Source organism: Lontra canadensis, unplaced genomic scaffold, assembly GCF_010015895.1.
Source record: "Lontra canadensis isolate GAN:19392208 unplaced genomic scaffold, GSC_riverotter_1.0 scaffold129, whole genome shotgun sequence".
NCBI classification, from domain to species: domain Eukaryota; kingdom Metazoa; phylum Chordata; class Mammalia; order Carnivora; family Mustelidae; genus Lontra; species Lontra canadensis.
In genome coordinates, this window is record NW_022631123.1 from 2,846,722 (window position 1) to 2,868,018 (window position 21,297).

Genomic DNA, 21,297 nt, shown 5'->3' on the forward strand with positions numbered 1-21,297 from the left:
CATTGTTTTATTGACCTATGTTTTTCAGTGGATTAAATTTTAGGCTATTTTTATCTGTACACCTTAATTAATGATAGCCTAGCTGCGGCTTAAGGGATTTTAGAATAGTAATTATGATTCAGTAGCCACACTTCAGAGTAGAAAACTTTTTCAGTAAGCTTTTCTTACTATTTGGAGTATGTAATATTTAATATATACGTCCTTTAAGGAAATGCAAATAGTATGTAAATTTATCCCCATATGTAGGCTAACTTAATGAAACATACACTGAAGAAAGATAAAGATATATTTTTTAATGTATTTCATATGCTGTATTACTAAAACTACCTGTACTTTAACATGAAAATTTCTAATACACTATGTTATAAAATGGCATGTAGCACAGGGATTTTGTAAATACTGAGGCAGTAGGTTTGGTACTTAAATTTTACCCACAAATGTTAATGAATCAATCAATCAATCAACCGGTCACTCAATCTCTGCACACACATAACATATACATGTGTGTTCATATACATATACATTTATATGTATATGTATATGTACACACATGTGTACAACATGCATCTTTTTACATTGTGTAGATCCAGCTGCAAAGTAGAAGTCAAGATATGGGCAAATAATAAATGGTAGTTCTTAGTTTTTGAGGATAAAACCTAGTCACCAATAAATAGGTTGCATAACAATCATATAATTTTTAAAGTTGCTGGAACTAGCTTCTTACTTTAAGAAACGTTCGATATTTGCATGGTATGAATGCGGAAAGTACCATCAACAAATCCTCACCGGGTTTTTCTGCTTGCTTGCTTGCTTGCTTGCTTGCTTGCTTTATTTATTTTTTGTTTTGTTTTTCTGCTTTCTAACCCCTAAAATGTATACCAACATCTGACCTAAGTCTCCTTATCAGATAATCTCACATTATATACTATTGTTTTCCATTTAAGATTTTATGTAGAAATGGGGTTATAGTGATTTTTCCTAAGCTGCCCCACACAATATTTCCAGCACAATGATTTAGCCTCCATTCCCATTTTTAAGTTTTCTTTAGAGCTCATATGACTGAAGAAGCTAGTTAATAACAATGATTCTAATAGATATTTTTCACTGATAAGACATGAAAAACATTTCTGTGAAAAATGTCACAGTTCTGAAGTGGTGTGGTTTTTCAATAATTTGATTTTATGATTTATCTATTGTATTGATTCACTGTACTCCATTCTAGATGTTAGTTACAAAGCCAGTAGGACAGCAGTGGAAAGCAGCTGGGGTATAGTATGGGGCTTTTCATTCTCTTCCTGAAATAGTTGTAAAACTATGTTACTAATCCAAAGGAAGACTTGGTGGCTAGCTTCTCAGGATAGGAATTATTTGTCTACATTAAGATCAGAAAAAGATCAGAGATAGATGTGCACAACGAAATTCACATGACAATTTTCTCATTTTATTTTACCTTTAATACTTTTAAGAATGAATATTCACTATGAGTTCAATGAAGAAAAAATACCACTATTTGTCCAGGCTGGGGGGCGAAGGGGAAGTGAGAGAGAAATAGGCTGCTTCCTGTGAGTTATCATCACCTGTCTGCTTCCTTTCACATCAGTGTCAGTCACAAAATCAGGAGTCATGAGCTTTTTGATTTACAGAAATGAACTTGTTAGTGAGTAATCGCCTTTTCTTCAACCGTACAGATAGAGAAGAAAATGACTATCCTTTATTTTCCATTATCTCCTATCCAGAGAGGTTACAAACATATGAAGTATGCCCTAATGTTTATGACTTAAGTATTTAAAAATCACAGCCCTTATTAAAGTCTGGTATGACTCCCCTCTTTGCAAATTTGACTTTTGTAATTGAGACAAAATGGCACATGCCTGTACTAATTTCTATATTAATTTGGCATTGTTTCTGCCCATTGTTGGCTTTATTAAAGGCCCTTCCCCTTGGCAACCTCCTCTTTAGTTTCCAGGGGAAGCCGGTGTTCATTGCTACTCACAGGGTGTGCTGAGCAGCTGTAGGACCAGATGCTCCACTGGCTGGATACTTTGTTTGATTTGAGTCTAGGGACATGGTCAGGCTGCTTACGAAATATTTAATTGATCCAGATGCCACAGTTTTCAACTTGCTGTCAGTTGTGATGAATTTGTTTCATACTTAATATTTGTAGATATTTCATGGTGCAAATACTTCTTCAGATCCATACATTAGGGGTGCCTGGGTGGCTCATTTGGTTGAGCCTCTGACTCTTGATTTTTGCTCAGGTCGTGATGTCAGGGTTGTGAGTTAGAGCCCTGTATCCATATCATGAGTGTGGAGTCAGTTTAAGATTTTCACCCTCCCTCTCCCTCTGCCCCTTACCTCACCTCTAAAAAAAATAATAATAATAAAAAAATACATGCTTTTATTTTCTGTTGTTTTGCATTTCATTATTTTCTTCTTCTAAATTAAATGATTCCCTCTTTCTAAATAATTTTGTTTCTTTTTCTAGTTTATTACAAGGAAAACCAAGTATTAAGTATATATATATATATGTGAACTATAGAAAGGTTAAGTTTTTAACAGAATAGAAGTTCCGTTGTATCACGAAAGTTTCATTGCTATGTATTCTACTTTTCTTTGTGCTCCAGATGCTTTTCACTTATTCTGTGATCTCTAGTTACTAGGGAATAAATTAATTTTGTTCATGGTTTTATTCATTTCTAATTGATTAGATTATGGTAACTATGTCACCAATACGAATATAGCTTTTAGAATTTTTGAAAGATTTTCTTGGCGGCAAATTCATGTAAAATGATGATTTGCGGGTATGTGTGAGCTCTGTGAAAAATGTTAAGTTCATAAAATTCATTATTTAATTATTTGATTCCTGTACATCTTACATTTTTGGCTTTAGAATTTGTCCAATTCTAAAAGAAGTATATCCCCCATATAAGTCTATTTTTAGAATTTCATCTTGCATTCTCAATATATTTTTAGTTTGCCATTATGCTGTTTAGTACAGTCGTATTTGTGGAATATCCTTTTTCTATTTTGCTGATTTTATTTTTTCATTCCATAAGGTATATCTTTAATCTTTATTGCTTTTAATTTCAGATATTTTATGTGAATTTCCCTCTTCTAAATTTTTTTATTTGCCAAGTGCCTGTTTGCTTATCATTTCCTTCAATCATTATTATTTCGTTTCAAAAAATTTCTTGTAAAAAACATATTGCCAAGATTTTGTTTCTTTTCAGACATCTCTGATTTTAATGGGATGATTCATCTGTTGTTTTTTTTTTCAGCATAAAAATTTATATGCTTTATTTTTCTTTCATCGTACATAATGTTTATTATTTTTCCCCTATTTCCTGATTTGATATGTTCATCCAACTTTGTTACACTCATACTTTTTGTTCTATCCTCCTAAACATGTTTGAGATCTAATAAAAGTGTACTGCAGGAATAATTATGATGATGACACTGTCTTACTTATGCCTGTTTAAAAGTCTTATCATTTCATTTATCTCATCTTATTAATTTGACCTTAGCAGGGCAAATACTATTAGAGAAGTGGATTTAGATAAAACTTCTGTCCAGTGCTGGGGTGACTTCTATTAATTCCCTGACAGATAGACATTTCTCCTGCATAAATCTGTCTCCTGCAGAAGTATTCATTCTTATTTCATTGTTTGGCTATATCGAGTTTTGCATCTTCTGTTCTTACAAAAGTCCAGAACAGGGTAGAAATACTCTCTAGGACAAATCTAGAATCATTGTTCTTTAATCCAACTTCATATCCAAAGAACACTCTTTCTGAAGATGAAGGAGCCATTCCATTTTGAACCTTCTGGGCTTAGTTGTGTCAGGACCCTTGTGATCTCAAACTGAATCCTGATATAAAACAACTGAAAACACAAAGAGAGGGGAGCCTGGGATAATTTGATCGCTCTTTGTCCAATAGTATACTCTTCATTCATGTTTAGTTTATTTTTCCATTTTTCCTATTAGCTTAAAACCAGTTTTTCCATCTTCATTAATACAAGCTATCTAACCACGGAAAAGTTACAATACCTCACTGAGCCACAGTTTTCAGAAGTTTTCTGAAGTTGAAAAAACAAAAACCAGATACAAATAAGAAAACTAGTAAGTGTAATCTTAAAAATCTCCCAGGGTGGTCTGACAATTAAATGATGTTAGTCAAGGGGCGCCTGGGTGGCTCAGTGGGTTGGGCCACTGCCTTCGGCTAGGGTCATGATCTCAGGGTCCTGGGATCAGGCCCCGCGTCGGGCTCTCTGCTCAGCGGGGAGCCTGCTTCCTCCTCTCTCTCTGCCTGCCTCTCTGCCTGCTTGTGATCTCTGTCTGTCAAATAAATAAATAAAATATTTAAAAAAATTTTTAAAAATGATGTTAGTCAAGCATTTAGGAAAGTCTTTTTTTTTCTTTTTAATACTAACCCAAGTAAAAAATTTACAGTGAAGAATAACGGTCCTTTTATATCTTTTAAAATTAAAAAAGGAGAAGTTCAAGGATGTAATTTATGGTGCAGCCCTAGTAAATGTAAGTATGGTGTACATATGGAAGTTGTGAATAATAAAGATATCTGGGATATTCTTAAACCCTTAAGTGTCTTGAAACATATATATGAGATATGCAATCAACTGTGAACATTATAAAATATAATAGAAATTGCAAAAGATTTATATATAAATTTATACTTATATATAAAATACAGATTTTATATATAAATTGTATTTCCCCTCAATATAATAGAATTGCAAAAGATTTGGAAGCATTTTTTTCTTTGTCTATGAGCAATTCAATTATTTTGTTTCTGAAATAAATTAAGTAAAGCTTATTGAGTCTGATCAGCCTTTGTTTCCAGGGAATTGCAGTTCAATTTCATTTTTAATTAGAATTGAACATTTTGGATTTCTTAGCATTGGTAAGCAAGACCCAGCAATATAATGTATGTACTTAATTTGTATTAAGTTTCTGAAATTTAGTGTTGAGAGTGAACAATATGTCTGGTTAATATTTAAACATCTCACAATGCTCTGTTGTAGAAGTTTCCATTTGTAAAAGCTGCTGTTCTATAACAAATTACTTTCACTTTCAAATAAACCTGTTATCACAACATGAGCAAAACTTATTCAATTAAAAGAGAAAACAAAGTAATTATTTACTCCCATTTGAGGTGCACAATAGCTTTTAAACATTCTAGAAATGCCTAGGTAAGGTAGATATTGGCTAAAAATCATTTTGCTTAATATTACTGCTTTAATAAAGTATAGAGGTATATTCCTATGGGATAGACATTTCTATATAGGAAACCATTCTCTCACAGAAAAGGAGTCTTATTCTGATGAACCTGCATGGAAAGGAGCCATGGACCATAAAATCAGTTATGCTAATGTTTTCTCCTTTTTCAGTTCTTCACACCTGTGTGTGTGTGTGTGTGTGTGTGTGTGTGTGTGTGTGTTGTGTATTCCATGGTAGTCTAATGCTGCTCATCACACTGGGGCTAGTTGAGAACTATACATGCAAGTTATCATTTTCCTTCATTTCTGTGCACTCAGGCATTAAACTGGATATGTTCTCTGTCCAGAGTTTTGTCTTAATATAGTCCTAGGGGCTGGGAGAAGTTTGCAGTCACCTGGGACATAGTACATTGAAAAAATACTTTGAACTAAATTCCTAGGCATCTGCAATAAAAAATATAGCAGGTAGACTTAACAGTTCATATAGTTTTCAAAAGGTAACTCAAAGTCAGAATGGACCTTTGCTATCTTACCTACTTAAAAAAATATCTAAAATCTGAATGAAAATGTACATATAGGTAATTTTTTTCATCCAAAGGGCATAGTGATTCTCAAGAAAATCAGAAGCCTTTCTGGGCCAGGGAAGAGGAAACTCTGTGACCTCCTATGTGTTCATGCTATAAAAAGGCCCTGTCGATTTTTGCCGGACAGAATTGCAAAGACAACTCAAGATCTATTAACTGCATGGACAAGAGACATACACTCTGCCCATTGCTTGGCAACTATAAATCCTCCTAATTAGTGCCATTAGAAAAAATAATATGGAATTTTTTTTTTTCTATTCTTATTGAATTCTCTGCAAGACCTATGCATCACATTTGCTCTCTAGAGGAAAAAAAAAAGTTGCAAATAATCCACGCCCCTGTATACATAATACTTTCGCGTGCCTGGGAGTAAGACAGTCCTTCGGCTATTCATTTCTGGCAACTTGTCCTATGCCTGATTGAAATCTCAGGTTTTACATAATTAAATAAATTAATTTCAGGAGGGGTTGAGAAATTATGTCTCAGTGGAGTAGACTGCCTTTTTTTTTAAATGGGGAAAATCAATAAGAAGATAACAAAAACAGTGTTTTCTTGATTAGTAAGGAAAATGTAATAATCATTATCATAATTTTAAAAGATATAAAATAACATTTAAAGTAATAGCATTATAACAATTAATAGAAACTAAAGCAGTTTGGGGAAAAATGTATGCCTGGGAGGATCTTAGAATTTTTTTTTTCACATTTTCTCTAACATATAACAAAAAGCAAACAGATCGGTAATAAGTGAAAGATAATAGAAGAGTAGATTTAAATTATATGAATATTTACTTTTGGAAATAAACCTATGAAATTTCATCATTTTTATATCAAGAAACATTTTTTTCAAGATAAGTAATTTTGGGAATTTTTGCTTTCTTAATAGCATTCCCTATCCCAGAAAAATGCAGAGAAATTATACTCTTTCAATTATCAACCTGGTGCTCTTCCTTATTTTCCTTCTCATCATCAAAACAAAACCACCTCACCCATGAAAGTCCTTCAGACATACCACCTCCTTTGAATCTGCCAGTCATTTTGTGTGACTGACGGGGCAAATGTCATCTCTTTTTATGGATGAGAAAATTGAACTGCATAGCTTTTCAGTGGCAAGCCCAGCATTCCTTGCCTAATGGCCGGACCAGTTCAAGACCTCTTACTCTCAGTTCAGTGGGTTTTCATCTGCCATGTTACTTGCAAGCCAAGCTACAGCAAAACAACTCCATAAACTCAGATGTATTTCTAACAACTTAGAACATTATCTAACACTTACAGGTAGTCCATGATTTGAAGTTTTTCTATGGTGAAATTTTTAAAGTAATTCCAAATATGCTCTTTTATGTTACTCATTTGATTTTTTCCTCACATATTTTCTCCATATCCACCTAGCTTGGAGAAGATATATATATACCTCATATCTATATCTTATCTATCTACACATATATAGTGTGTATCAGGTAAAAAATTAAAAACACTACAGAGATGACTTTATTTTTTAAATGTTCATACGATGATCCATAATACTATAAATTAAGAAAACATTGAATATCAAATATATAGCTAGATTTTTTTTCCTTCTTATGTATAAAATTAGGAGCTCTATTTAGTATTTCTGTTAAATAACTAATTTTGTAGGCAGTAGAAATAGAAATTTTGTATGTTGATTCTTTAATGCAGTGAAACATCAGAAAATTATTTATGTCAATAAACCTAAACAATAACAAATTTCTGTGATATCTTTAGAGATACATAATTCTTATTTCTTATCCATGGTTTTCTCCCCATTGTGGCTTTTGTTAAATATGTTCTTAAGTTAGAAGCATACATTAAAAATTATTATTATTTGTTCCTTTTGAATATGATTTGTTTGATAGAGCAACAGCATGCCTCTAGGTGGAAAAGAAGTATCTGCAGTTATTAATATTAGCAATTTATTTACTAATAGCAATTGTATATTTCTCCTCAATATTGACTATAAGTAATGAAATCATGTTAGAGAAATGAATGTGTATTCAATTCATGAATCTCCTTGATAGAGGAAAAGACCCCAGGCCACTGTGTTTCCTTCCCGTCTCGAATCCCTCTCCCTGAAAATAAAATGATTTAGGTTAATACTTGCTCACCCCCACTCTATCATTGTATTCTCACCCTGGAACCTAGAATAATGGACCCATGTAACATAGGTGGATCCATCAGTGATAGGAAAGATAAGAAATGTAGAAATAAAATACAGCATTCTCTTCAATATTTTGAAGCTACAGTTGGAAAAATGACACCATAATTAATTTTTTAAAAGATATGGCTTCTGCTATGCAGGAAACATTACAAAATTTATAAAATAACAATATGCATTTAAAAAATTGAAAGAAATTTGCAAAGTTACTTTTTTTCATGATTTGGAAGTGGTATAGTTTAATAGGAAAAGCATAACTAAATAAATTACTCTGAATATGCTGTTAACTACATGGCATGATCTAGTCATACTTATTTCATGATTACTTCACTTATGAAATGAGAATAATTGCACAGACAACAATGAGACATTAGTTAAAGTGAAATAAAAATGTTATACATGAGGATTTTTCTTCCTTCCTTCTTTCCTTCCTACCCTCTTCCTTCCTTCCCTCCTTGAAGTGTAATGACAAGAGTTGAGGTTTCTTTTTAGAACTTCAGCAGCAACCTTTACTTTCTGCATAGCTTCCAGTTTTTTCTTCACAAAAGCAGAAGGTCATTGCTTCTTATTAATCTCACTAGAATTATTTAAATAACTTTGGATACATTAAGTAAAACAATTTGAAATCTAAGTAGAGGTGTTCAGTGAAATCAAAAAAGAATGCTGTGATTATGTCTTGGATATACTCAGTCTGATTACAGTGAATATTCCTCACCATAATAGTCTTTTTTTATTTTCTTTAACAAAGAAAAGTGGGTTTATTTCTGAAACATAACAAAGCAAACAGGAATCTTACTAATCTCTTTAATGGTATACTAACAATACAATACATAATTAAAGGGCAAAACGACAAACCTATAAACAGGGAAAACAATCTCAAAAAGGAAGAATAACATAAAATTTAAGCCCTCAAGTCAAATTATCTGCTTAAAGAATGATCACATATTATGTGTCCAATATTTTTATTTTTCATATATGCCAGAGTCATGTAGTTTACATGAATAAGAAAAAATGAAATAAATAAATATTCATTTCATGAATATGAAATATTAGGTTCATGGTTTTTTTGAAGTTTGTTTTTATTTTTCTGTTACCATAGCCATGAATCCTTAACGCTTTCTGTTATAATGCATATTAATCCCCTGACAGTACTTTGTAAAAATCCAGGTCTTTTTAGCAATCTAAATAAACAGGCATATAATTCACACAGTATTGATTCCAATGTCCTCTCGGAAAGCAAATCACAGCAAGAGAATCTGATGTGTTTTATAAATTCACCCTTTAGCCAGTCTATTTATCTTTGTAAAGGATAGATACATAAATGGAAGGAAAGCTCTGCTTTAGCAGAAAGATTGCCAAACTTGAAATTGGAAAATTCTAGTTTAATCCCTGGAATTACCACTTAGTTGTTCTGACTGTGGATCAGCCTTTTAACCTTTCTGAATCACGACTTCAACAACTACATAGTGGGAATTGAAATGACATACCAGATATTCTGAATGAAATTCCACTAATAACTTTGGGGACAGTATCTAGCTCACAGTAGATGTGCAACTAGTACTTCACAATTTAGTTTCAAAAAGACTCAGAAGACTTAGATTCTGATTGCAATTATTTTCCGGAGTCTTTGTATAAAGTTTGGCACCTTATGTGAATATGCGAGTTTGCTAGAGCTTCCGTAACAAAATACCACAGACTAAGTAGTTTCAAGAGGGATTTATTTTCTTACAGTTTGAAGGACTGAAAATTGAATATCAAGGTATTGACAAGTTTGGTTTATCCTAAGGTCTTTCTTCTTGGCCTGTCAATTGCCTCCTTTTTGCTCAGTCCTCATATCCCTTTTCTCTATGTACACACATTTCTGATGTCTATCTCTCTTCTTCTTAAGGACACTAGTCATACTGGATTACAGTCCATCAGTATGACCTCATTTAACCTTATTTACTTTAAAGGCTCTATTTACAAATACACTCACATTCTGAGGTACTGAAGGTTAGGACGTAAACTTGTGAATCTTAGGGGAACAAAATTCAGCCCATAACAGTAGACCTTAATTTTATTTGTAAAATTAAGTCCCTCTTATATATTTCCTCTTTTTATATTTACTCTTATTTTCCACATGAAGACTCAGAGAGCTTTTCTAGCTATGGAGACCAGAGAAATGGTTCTAGTGCTCAGCCAATATTTTGAAGAAGTTAAAAAACAGAATCACAAGCTTCTTTTTAAAAAAATTATCTTAGAAATATTCTTTTAAGATTTTTAAATTTATTTATCTGACAGAGAGAGAAAGAAATCACAAGTAGGCAGAAAGGCAGGCAGAGAGAGAGAGGGGAAGAAGCAGGCTCCCTGCTGAGCAGAGAGCCCGATGCAGGGCTCCATCCCAGGACCCTGAGATCATGACCTGAGCCAAAGGCAGAGGCTTAACCCACTGAGCCACCCAGGAGCCTCCAAATCACAAGCTTCTACCTTTGGTTCTTAAAATCAGGTGGTAGTTGAGGGATTCCATACATTGTAACCAGTGAAAAATAAAAAGAGCAAGGCTGGTGTTCAGTGGGCTCTAAAGGATGAACTGACAACTTAGGAACATCTGTAGATGGATTAAAGTCTAGCTGTGGAATTCATGGTGAAGACACTGGAGAAGTGGATTGTCTAATTCATAGCAGCACCCTCCTTCTGGAATAGAGAAAATATTTTGATTGAAAAGAATAGAAGTCAATAAGGGAAGAAGTTACATGACAAATACCAGAACAGGATCCTTTCTCTTTCATGATTCCTGGCTTTGACCTCCTATGAATGATTTTTTTTTTTTCCCCTGAATGTATGAATACCATGCAGCCACCCCAATGCTGCCAATCTTCAGGCAATGGGAATATAAACCTATGTTGGACCATTTTTAGGTATCAGACTACTTATTCCCTGAATGAGTAGTTTTCAGGGAACTTTGAATTTTGTAAGATCTGCTCAGTAAGACCGCTATATCCTGCCCATGGATTTCTAGTATCATTTATTTCAGAGGCAATTATTTGGCAACTGTTAGGACCTAACTGTATACACTATACACGAGGAGAAATGTATTAATATGGTTCATGGCAAGAAATATGGGATCAGTCATCTTGAAGTTAGCCAAAGACCTTTTATCTGCATGACCCTGTCAACAAGACAAACTCACATGTTCAAATCCCAGTGCCTTAGTCTCCACTGCTCCTTATCTCTAACTCTTAGATAACAGAACATAAAATGAAATAAAAATCAAAACAAATTCTGTTTTAATTATGCATTTTTACAGAAGTTTAAGGAGAAAGCAACACATTTAATTGAGTATGTGTGTTTATTTTAATTTCAGAGACAGGTTGGATTAATATTTATGTTCATATTCCAACAGACATATATACAAAATGCCACAAACAAAATGTATTGCATGTTTTCCAAGCCAGTGGGTGTGAAATATAGAACAAAATAACATTCATGTAATACATTTGTCCCTATATGCATTATGTATTCATTCATTCATTGATACATACACTAATTTACTCATTAACTCAACAATAGAGAAATCATTTTGTGCCAGGTGCTATGCTAGGCACTGGGGATATAAAATAAAGCAATAGCATTCCTGTCTTCAAGCAGATCATAGCCTACGCTACTAAAAATACCCATCAAATCCTTATGAATTCCTAGAGATAAAAAAATACAATAAAATTTTACTTTAAGGACTATAATTGCTTCAAATGGTGGAGCCATGACCTAGCTTGAAGGGAATTGACTGACTCTGTATATAGAAATACGAAAGTGTTCCAGGATGACTATTGACCGTTTCTCAGTTTCTAGTCCAGGACCTACCTCAGGCAACGCAGGTGTGTTGAGATCTTAGCTCCCACGAATACTTAAACAAGGTTCATGTTGGCTCAGCACTTAGTCATCTTAGAGCTAAATAAAAGAGTCAAAGCTGTGTGAGTATGACACATTTTATTTTTCATGGAAACATGCTCCTATGGCACTTTGTGTAAATTAGGAAATTGTGCACTTGCGGGGCGGTACAGCCTAATGGGTCAGTATAGTATACTAGCCAGTGGCTGTGGCTTGCTGTACATGACCTTATAACACTGGAGCTCAATACCATTTGCTTGACTCATTTTTTTATGTCTGTGTTCCATTTCCTAACTGGCTCTATTATGTCAAACACTGTTTTAGGTGGAAAGCATGATAAAGAATCCCAAACTCATTATATATATACTTGAGAAAGAGAAGCAAAGGATAATCAAAGTAGTATTAGGAAATCTTAGCCTTACATTTGCCCTCTCTTTTCAAGAATTAGACCCCTAGTATAATCATCGTCCTGGGCTAAAACAATCTAAAGGAATGAAAGGTGCTGGGCGGGGCTAACAATTTTCACCTGTGCTCCCAGGAAGAGTCAAAAGCAGACAACCTGATGACAGGTGCCTTCATGCTTTTCATATGGACTTGCCATATGAAATGCAATTTGAATTTGAATGCATTTGAAGAATATGATCTCACCAGAATAGTAGCTCCTTTGAGTATTTTAGGCAACCACTACGTCACTGTGTTTAAAATGCAATGCTAACAATGCAGAGGAACTTTTTTTTTTTTTAATCTGATTTAATATAGATAGGCCTTTTCCTCAATTGCTAACTTCAGTGGAAATCCAGCAATAGATAATTTCTAAAATTAGGTCACCAAATAAAGCCACTTATTTAAGAGCTCTATGGCAGCAAACAAGGGACAGCATCATGAACTAGATTTGATAAAATTGGAGAAGTTTATACCTCAGGTCCAACCATTGCAGGCAGAGGATTAGAAGAGGGGATAAAAATCACATATAGGGCTATCTCTGCAGGGTTGTAGGGAATTAATCAACTCTGGCAGAAGATACCATACTATTAAACTGCTTTGCCTCATTATAAGCTGTCATGTATAGAAAAATATCATGGTCTATATTGATTATAAAAGGAATCACAGTGTATTACCAAACATAATAGAAGAATCAAAATATGCAACTGTAGCATTTTATTTTTCATTATGATAAATTCTAAGTCATGATTTCATAAATTTTCAATAGTCAAATAGTTAATTACTGGCTTTCTTGTGTCCATGGCAGACATCTCTTATAGAACCATTTTCCACTTTTCACTGACCCTGAACTTGGCCTCAAAACGCTTCCCCAGGCAGTCACTCATTGCCAGTTAATTGGTTAACACTTAAGATGAAAACTATTCATCATTCCACTGGTTAAATGAACCTCCTGAGAGCAGAGCAGGGACTTTGTCCTACTTATCTCCATATGCCAATGCCAGCATATTACCTGCACAGAAGTGATGCTCAATATATAGTTGTGAATGATTTAAGTACCCCAGAAATCATAAAAATTTTCACTAGCAGGTAATTAAAAAAAAAAAAAAATGCAAGTGGCCAAAGTTACAAACAAAAATAAATTTAACTTCATTTGTAAATTTAAAAAATGGACAAATAATTTTTAGCTAGATTGGCAAATATTTCTTAAAAAATAATATTCAGTGCTGGTGATAGAGGAAACAAGTACTCAGATATATGACTGGTAAGAATGTAACTTGTTATAGTTTTTCTGGAGGGAAAATAGTTTATCAAAAATCATAAAAGTAGCAATACTTCCACCTAGAAATTCTACCTGTGGAAATATACTTTATGAAAAAATATATTTTGTCCCATCATTTAGCTATAAAGAAGTTTGTTGAAGTATGATATAAAAAATTCAAAATTTATAAAACCAACAGCCAAGGATTGGTCAAATAACATTTGATAGACTTTCTATATATTTTTTGTTTCAAAATTTTATTTAAATTCTAGTTAGCATGTAGTGTAATATTGGTCTCAGGAGTAGCATTTAGTGATTCGTCACTTATATGCAATACCCAGTGTTCATCACAATTAAGTGCCCTCCTTGATCTCCTTCACCCATCTAGGCCATCAGCCACCCACCTCCCTCCCTCAGCCCATAGTTTGTTCTCTATATTTGAGTCTCTTATGGTTTACTTCCCTCTCTCTCTGCTTTTTTCCTTCTGATATATTCAGCTGTTTTGTTTCTAAATTCCACATGAGTGAAATCGTATGGTATTTGTCTTTCTCTGCCTAATTATTTCACTTGGCATAATACCCTCTAGCTCCATCTACATCATTGCAAATGGCATGATTTCAGCCTTTCTATATTTTATTATTATATTATTTATAACATTCACGTATGTATAGTATACAGCTATTAATGTTGTATAGAAGTGTACTTATCAACATGGAAGATATTTAGTATGTGCTTTTAAGTGGAAAAAATAGATTGCAAAATTTATGGTGTGTGGTCTTATTTTGTAAGTATACGTGTATATGTGCCCTAATAAAAGGGTTTAGGAACTCCAACATATTAACATTTGCTATTTCTTGACAGATAGGTTACTAGGACTATTGCTATTATTATTATTGTTATATTTTGGCTATATCTTTTTTCTCTAATGATCACAAGTCACTTTAATAATTTAAAAAGTAATTTTAATATTTAAAAACTCCTTTCTAGAATTGTTCATATTTTTCTTGATTTATTCTTCTATAGTAAGCAGAACATTCGAAATCATTCCATTGGTCATTCTTTATAAAAGTAGTAATTTCAGCATCTAAACAATAGAAGCCCTCTCTAAGGACTTCAGTGTGAGCTTTTGGAGAGACAGTCTTAAATGTGGCCCTCTTATTGACATATTCTTTGTTCTTTTTTCCTTTTCTCATTCTTCCCCTCTCCTTAAATCCTCCTCCCTTTTCATTAAAACACTGATGAGAAAATCCTACTTCAACAGGTGTCAATTGTTCTTTGCTTAGGTTCACAAGGTTATTTTTTCTGATTAATAATTAAATAGACCTTATTTAATATAACATATTAATTAAATAATACATACTCGTCCATTACTCAAAAATTGGAAAGTACAGAATATTTTTAAAAGAGTTGAAAAAATGCCTTTAATGTGGTGTACTTACATCAAGTATTTTTTTATTATTCTGCACATTACTTCTCTTACATAAAAACCATATTATATGCACAATTATATGTTTTATTTTTCCAATAGAACTGCATCCCGGGGCACCTGGGTGGCTCAGTGGGTTGAGCATCTGGCAGTTGATTTCAGCTCAGGTTATGCTCTCAGGTCTTGGGCTGGAGCCCTACATCAGGCTTTGTGCTCAGCAGGGAATCTGCTGGAGCTACTCTCCCACTCGCTTTGCCCCTCCCTACCACATGCACATGCGCAGTCTCTCACCCTCTCTCAAATAAATAAATAAATAAATAAATAAATAAATAAATCTTTAAAACAACAACAAAAAGTGCATCCTAAGTATTTTCTCAGAATTCTCTCTCTGTGTTTTTTTAAAAACTCTTTAAAGAGTTTTTTTTTAAGAGTACTGTGCCAAACCAGCATCTTTCTCATTTGTTCCTTCATTTAACAATACTGGTGAATGACTGCTATGTGCCTGTTAAGAGCAAATGTACATTGTAGAGAAGATAAGCATGGTTCTCTCCTCATGGAGAGGCTCATCTAGGCCCACAGCTGCTGCCTTGCTTAGGTCACTATAAAACTTAATAAATAAGTAAAGCAGTTACTGGGAAGTGAAATATAGGTGTTAACTACAGTCACACAAGGGACAGCAACCTCCTACACTTAGTATGGTTCCTAGTTATAGTCTACATTATTGCCCTCCCCCATGTTCCCTTAGGGCTTTTCCTCTCTCATTAGAAACACATGGTTTACCAAATTATGATCATTGTTTTTCACATCAGGTAAGTCACACTAAGATATATAAGCACTTTATCCCAACAATTAATTTACCAAGTTAAAACAGAAACAACATGAAATGGCAAGTTCATCTTCCCTATCATACTTATATATTGTGTACATACTGAAGAACAGAGAGGCATCTGCATTAGATACGTCTCAAGTGAAGTAATCAGGAATTGTTCTCAAAATCTTTGATGACAAAGACAGAGCTGGAACTGACCATTCAGAAGGAGGCCCCTGGGTTCTTTCCATCCCTCAGCTGCTATATCTGAGAGGTATGACTGGCATATCCTGGGCACAGACTAGAGTGTCTAGGACAGGGGGGCCTTCGGGAGGGTTCAGGACAGCGGCTATTTGCCAAACGGTGTGAAAGTATTTCAACATATTAGCAACTAGTATGACAGACTTAGGCCTCTAGGAAATAATCTCAGAATATTGTAGGTGACTTCTGCTTTAAGGGAAAGACATTATAGCAGCCAGAAAAATTCTTTTACAGCAGAATTTTGTCTTTTGTAGATCCTTTGTTAATCTCATGAAAGTGAGACTCCCGATCTACTTAGATAATTAAAAATGAGGGAGGGAGAAATTCCATGTGCAGACAACTAAAATCAAACACAGACATTATAGGAATGCTGCTACAATAATGTTGAGACAGAGGAAAAAAGGAAGAGCCAGTGAAATAACTCTGTAACTGGGCTTTATAATTGGGAAATCTGAAATGCCTAATCATTTCAAAAGAAAAACCCAGAAAAGAGAGTCATCTTATTTTATTTTAATTTTGAGGGGGGAGTCATTTTACTTAGTTATTAAATGGCAGTACTTTCAATGTATATGATAATATTTTTAATATTAAGTTAATATTTAAACTATTAAGCTATTAAAAACTATTAAACTAATAGTTTTCTCTTCTCTTTTAGCTTTCCTTATTAGAAAAGGCTGGATTTGGTGGTGTTCTTCTATATATTGATCCTTGTGATTTACCAAAGACTGCAAATCTTAGCCATGATACCTTCATGGTATCACTGAACCCAGGAGGAGACCCTTCAACGCCAGGTTATCCAAGTGTGGGTAAGTGTGCAGTTAATCTTTCCCATTCTTTTAAACACTACATGCTATAATTTGTAAGTACATGCTGGATTAGTCAAGGGATAGCAAAGTTGAAGAATTCTTACCACTCCATATTTCAACAAAACTTTTTAAAAGTCTGTAACAGTCAGTAATGGATTTTTGTCTGGATAAGTTGCATATTTTCATATTTTATATGTTATTATTGACTGACTGAAAGTTAAATTAATACCAGGTGGGATAGGCACTCCCTATGGGTGGAAAATATATACAAATACCTAGAAGGTTGAAATACCTGCAGCTTTAGGGTGTCTGTAATTATTTAAAGCACAGAGTCTAGGGGTACACATGGTCTGGTTAGGTGACTTAAGCAGTGGGAAATGATGCTGAAAAAGAATGGAGTTAATATGATCAACTTGTCTGGCTTCCTAAGGGAAGGGATCTTAATCACTGGCAGCATAGAAAATGGCCATCTTTGCATCAAACATCCTTCTCTTTCTCAGTAAGTTGTGTTCATGTTATTGGGGGGTCATGTGGCAGACAGAAGACAACTGAATTTGGCAGGTGCTCCTTGCATCATTGAATTTCTGTCCAATGTATCATTGACAAGTGGTCCATTGATATAGTCTTGGCTGTGGAATAAGCTCTGTGAACCTTCTTCCAGGGTGAGAGTAACCCATTAACCATGGCACTATAGTCAGTAATTAAACTAACAACAACAACAAAAAAATCATGTAATTATTCATGTGTTCTGCCAAAATTTTTCCCTGTTTTCTACAAAATACCACAAAAGTTTCTAATTATCTTGTTCAAGTCCACTTGTCCTCTCTCTATGTATATTAACTTTCCAACAATGAACTAAATTGAATCAAATATGAGTTATAATTTATAAATTTTGTTAGGTCTACTGATTACTGCTTTATCCTCTGAAGTACATTGCTAATAATCCATTTAAGAATTTCCCTTGAGACCTTATCAATAGGTATTTTTTACAGTCTATTGTCTCATTATTAGAATTTTGACATTAAAATTAGGAAATTCCATCTACATCACCAAAAATGTCAGTCCACCTCTCTCATTTGCATAGGCTCTAACCTCCCTTGGTAATAACACCTCAGCTTCAAGAGTCTGTGCTGCTTCCAGTTGGCGAACGGGAGAAGAATTAGGCACAAACAAGTCAGCTGCAAGAGATTGGGAGTAGGGGACAGCAGTCGAAAAGACTGCTCCCCGGAGCAACTCCACAGTCTTGCTTTTATTAGATAGAAACAGTAAACAACAGAAGAGTCGATGGAGGTCAAACGTTAGTCATATGCCATGTAGATCAACAAGAAGGAGGGCAGAATATGTCTGTACAAATAGTATAAAGTTTATAGTTGAATAAGCACATTCAAAGGACTTATCTAAGTAGCCACAGGTGCTCTCTGGGGGGGAAAGGGGAGGTAACGGAAAAATGAAGCAGGCGGCAATCCGCCCTGAGCAGGCCGGCATTCCCAGCTGCTCGGCTTCAAGGCTGTATATCGTCCTCTCCCCCAGAGGCCTGTTGCGGTATCTGTTTTTCTTAAGGCTGTATCTAAATGTGCTTGGTAACTAGTAAAATTTCCCGGGGGTTATATTTTAAGTAATACATTGTTCTGAGGGGCAGTTGCAAGTCTGCATATGACAGTTAACTTTTTTGTGACAAATCAATGGGCTGCAAGGCTATCAAAAGCTACTTTATGCTACTGTTCAAGGTGGTGAATTCACCAGTTGGCAACATTTGCTCTTAATATTTTTTTTTGGCTCAGATCATTTCATAATTGTAGAATTCTATTATAACTAGCAAAATGTTAGCCAGAGACTCAAGCAATCTCAGAATTTTTTTCTCTTCTCTTTTTTTTTCTTTACATTTCGTTTCATTTCTTTTGTTTCATTTTTCTCATTTCTCTTTTCTCTTTTATTTTTCTTTTTTCTTCATGTCTTTTTTCTTTCCTTTTATTTTTTCTTTTCTTTTTCCTTTCCCTTTCTTCCCTCTCCTCCTCTTCTCTTCCCTTCTCTTCCCTTTCCTATTTGCCCCCTTTCTTTCCTTCCATTCCCTTCCCTTTTCTTTGAAATAATTTCAACTCATAAAAATTTTCAAATAGATTATTTAGAGAATTTGTGTGACTTTATTCCAGACTTCTCTCATACTAACATTTTATATAATATTATTCAGTTGTCAAAGCCATAAAATTAACATTGATGTGGCGCTGTTAACCAATTATAGACTTTATTCAGATTTCTTCAATTCTCTCCCTCTCTCTCTCTGCCCTGGTTGCTAAGAAGCTCTGATTAACCATAATGACTTATACCATTGGCTCCTGATTTATTTATCCCTTCCTCTTGCAATTATCTTAAGATCTCTGTGTCTTATGGTTTTATTCACATTTAAAAAAAAATAACAAAACCATCCTCAATTTTGTGGGCAGGGAAGGAGGAGGAGAAGGCAGGTTGTGAATTGTAAATAAAGACTACTAAAAATAATTTATTCAAAGTGAATAGCAGCATCTGACTTAATACCCTAAATACTGTTAGGTAAAATGATTATTAGAGGAATTAATATAAAACTACCTCTTTTTCCAATATTAGGAACTCTGTTTTATTAACTAGCCTAAGGATAATGAAGTCCTAAAGAAGGGCATTGAATAATGAAAATACAAATAGGTGGTTTTATATGTTTGTTTTTAATATGTACATAATAAACAGAAGAGCATAACGAACTTTCCATATGCCTCACTTGGCTTTGTCAACTATCTACATTCTACTATTTTTCTGTTGTCTGTACATCTCCTCATACCCCACAACACCACTTGTATTTTTACAGAAAAAAAAAATCACATAAATTGAAATGCAGACATCTTAACCAACAAAAGGACATACCCATGTAATCTCCGTGCCTATTTAGCTATAGTACATTTTTATCACACCAGAAATTTTGGTCATTCCCCATCACTAGCCCTTTTGCTCAGTGCCAGTCTCACTTTTATCATGGAGTATGTATTATGTTAGGTGCAGGTTCTTTTGCTTAGAATAATGTATTTGATCTTTATTCACTGTTCCATGTGACAGTTTATTGTTGGAAAGTATACCACAATTTTTGAATTGATTCAAGTAGGTGTTTTTTAAAATAAGAATGCTAAGGCACTCTTCTGCAACATATGATCCAAGTGGATTTTTGAAATAAGACACAGGAACTTCCTATAAGATCGTTCTGCTCAGTACATCTCATTGCATATCTGAAAAATTCTTGGTTATTGTAGAATCAGAGCAAAGGATAAAAAGAAGTTTTTAAAAATCCTTTCCTCCTATATCATGGAAAATGATGTCTTCTCATTCTTTTAATAAAAATAAGACTCTAGTTTCCCTTGGCATATTAATCACTCCTAGTCTTATTTTACTTACCTTAAAAAGAATTATATTAATATAATATATATGTTGATATGTATAGATATAGATACAGATCTTACAAGATTTTAAAGAAATGCAATATCTCAAACTTTGCCCCAAACTTAAATAGGAATTCTGAGGGAGGGGCCCAAACATCTGTATTCTAACAAACTCTCCATGTGGTTCTGATGCAAATGAATTTTGAGACCTGCTGAGCTAGAAACTTTATGCTTCTTTTCCAAATCATAGTTGGGTGGCTAGGACTCCTGACCCAAACTTTGTGACCTCATGTTACTGTTCTTTAAACATCTTATATTGCTGCCTTTTATTTTCCCCGCCTCCGTGTTAATCAGGACTGAGGAATATTTGCATTCTGGAGCCTGGACCCAATTTTTGTACTCCATTAGCTCTCAGTAAATATTGATTGAGTGAATAACTTGTTCCTTTAACATGACTACTTGTCTTTGATGATTCTGACCCTGGGCTATACCCTGCTTTAATTAACCTAATTAAAACAAAACAAAAAAAGTGTGTATCAGCATGTACCTCTGATGGATTTGTTTATAAAATACATGGTTTTTCTCCTTAAATGCTCTGTTTGTTCTTTCATACATATTCTATCACTTAGAACAACAGAAATTCTGCTTAAGATATTAGGATATTAAAAGTCTAATCTATTCTCTTAATTCCTTTGATAACTTATCAAATATGTCAAAGATTAAGTGTCCAAAATATCAGACTTCATCATAAGTACTTTTACCAACTTGCTACAAGTATTTCAACTACACTAAACTATGATCTAAGCAAACCACATTTCCTAGAACCATTTACTTTTAGAATTCTAAGAGACTTTCTGGTTCATATAGGGTTCAAATAGTTTTGAGGCACAAAAACTTGATCATGTTAGCTAAGGGCTCATGTAAATGAGGCATGTGAACCAACATTTATAATAACTGGTCATAATTATAACACCAGTGATTAGTTATAATAAAAAATATGCTTAGCTTAAAATCATTAATTGGTTTTGCTCAAAACAAA

The 21,297-nt window shown here is 33.9% G+C and overlaps 1 protein-coding gene across 2 annotated transcripts in view; it reads left to right on the forward strand.

The window, feature by feature from the left end:
• Nucleotides 1-21,297, forward strand: part of NAALADL2 (N-acetylated alpha-linked acidic dipeptidase like 2) — a 936,574-nt gene that overhangs the window by 453,934 nt on the left and 461,343 nt on the right. For both annotated transcript variants that reach the window (XM_032842372.1, XM_032842373.1), the window contains exon 5: nt 16,710-16,860. In XM_032842372.1, coding sequence (XP_032698263.1) covers nt 16,710-16,860 — 151 coding nt within the window. The remainder of the gene's footprint in view (nt 1-16,709; nt 16,861-21,297) is intronic.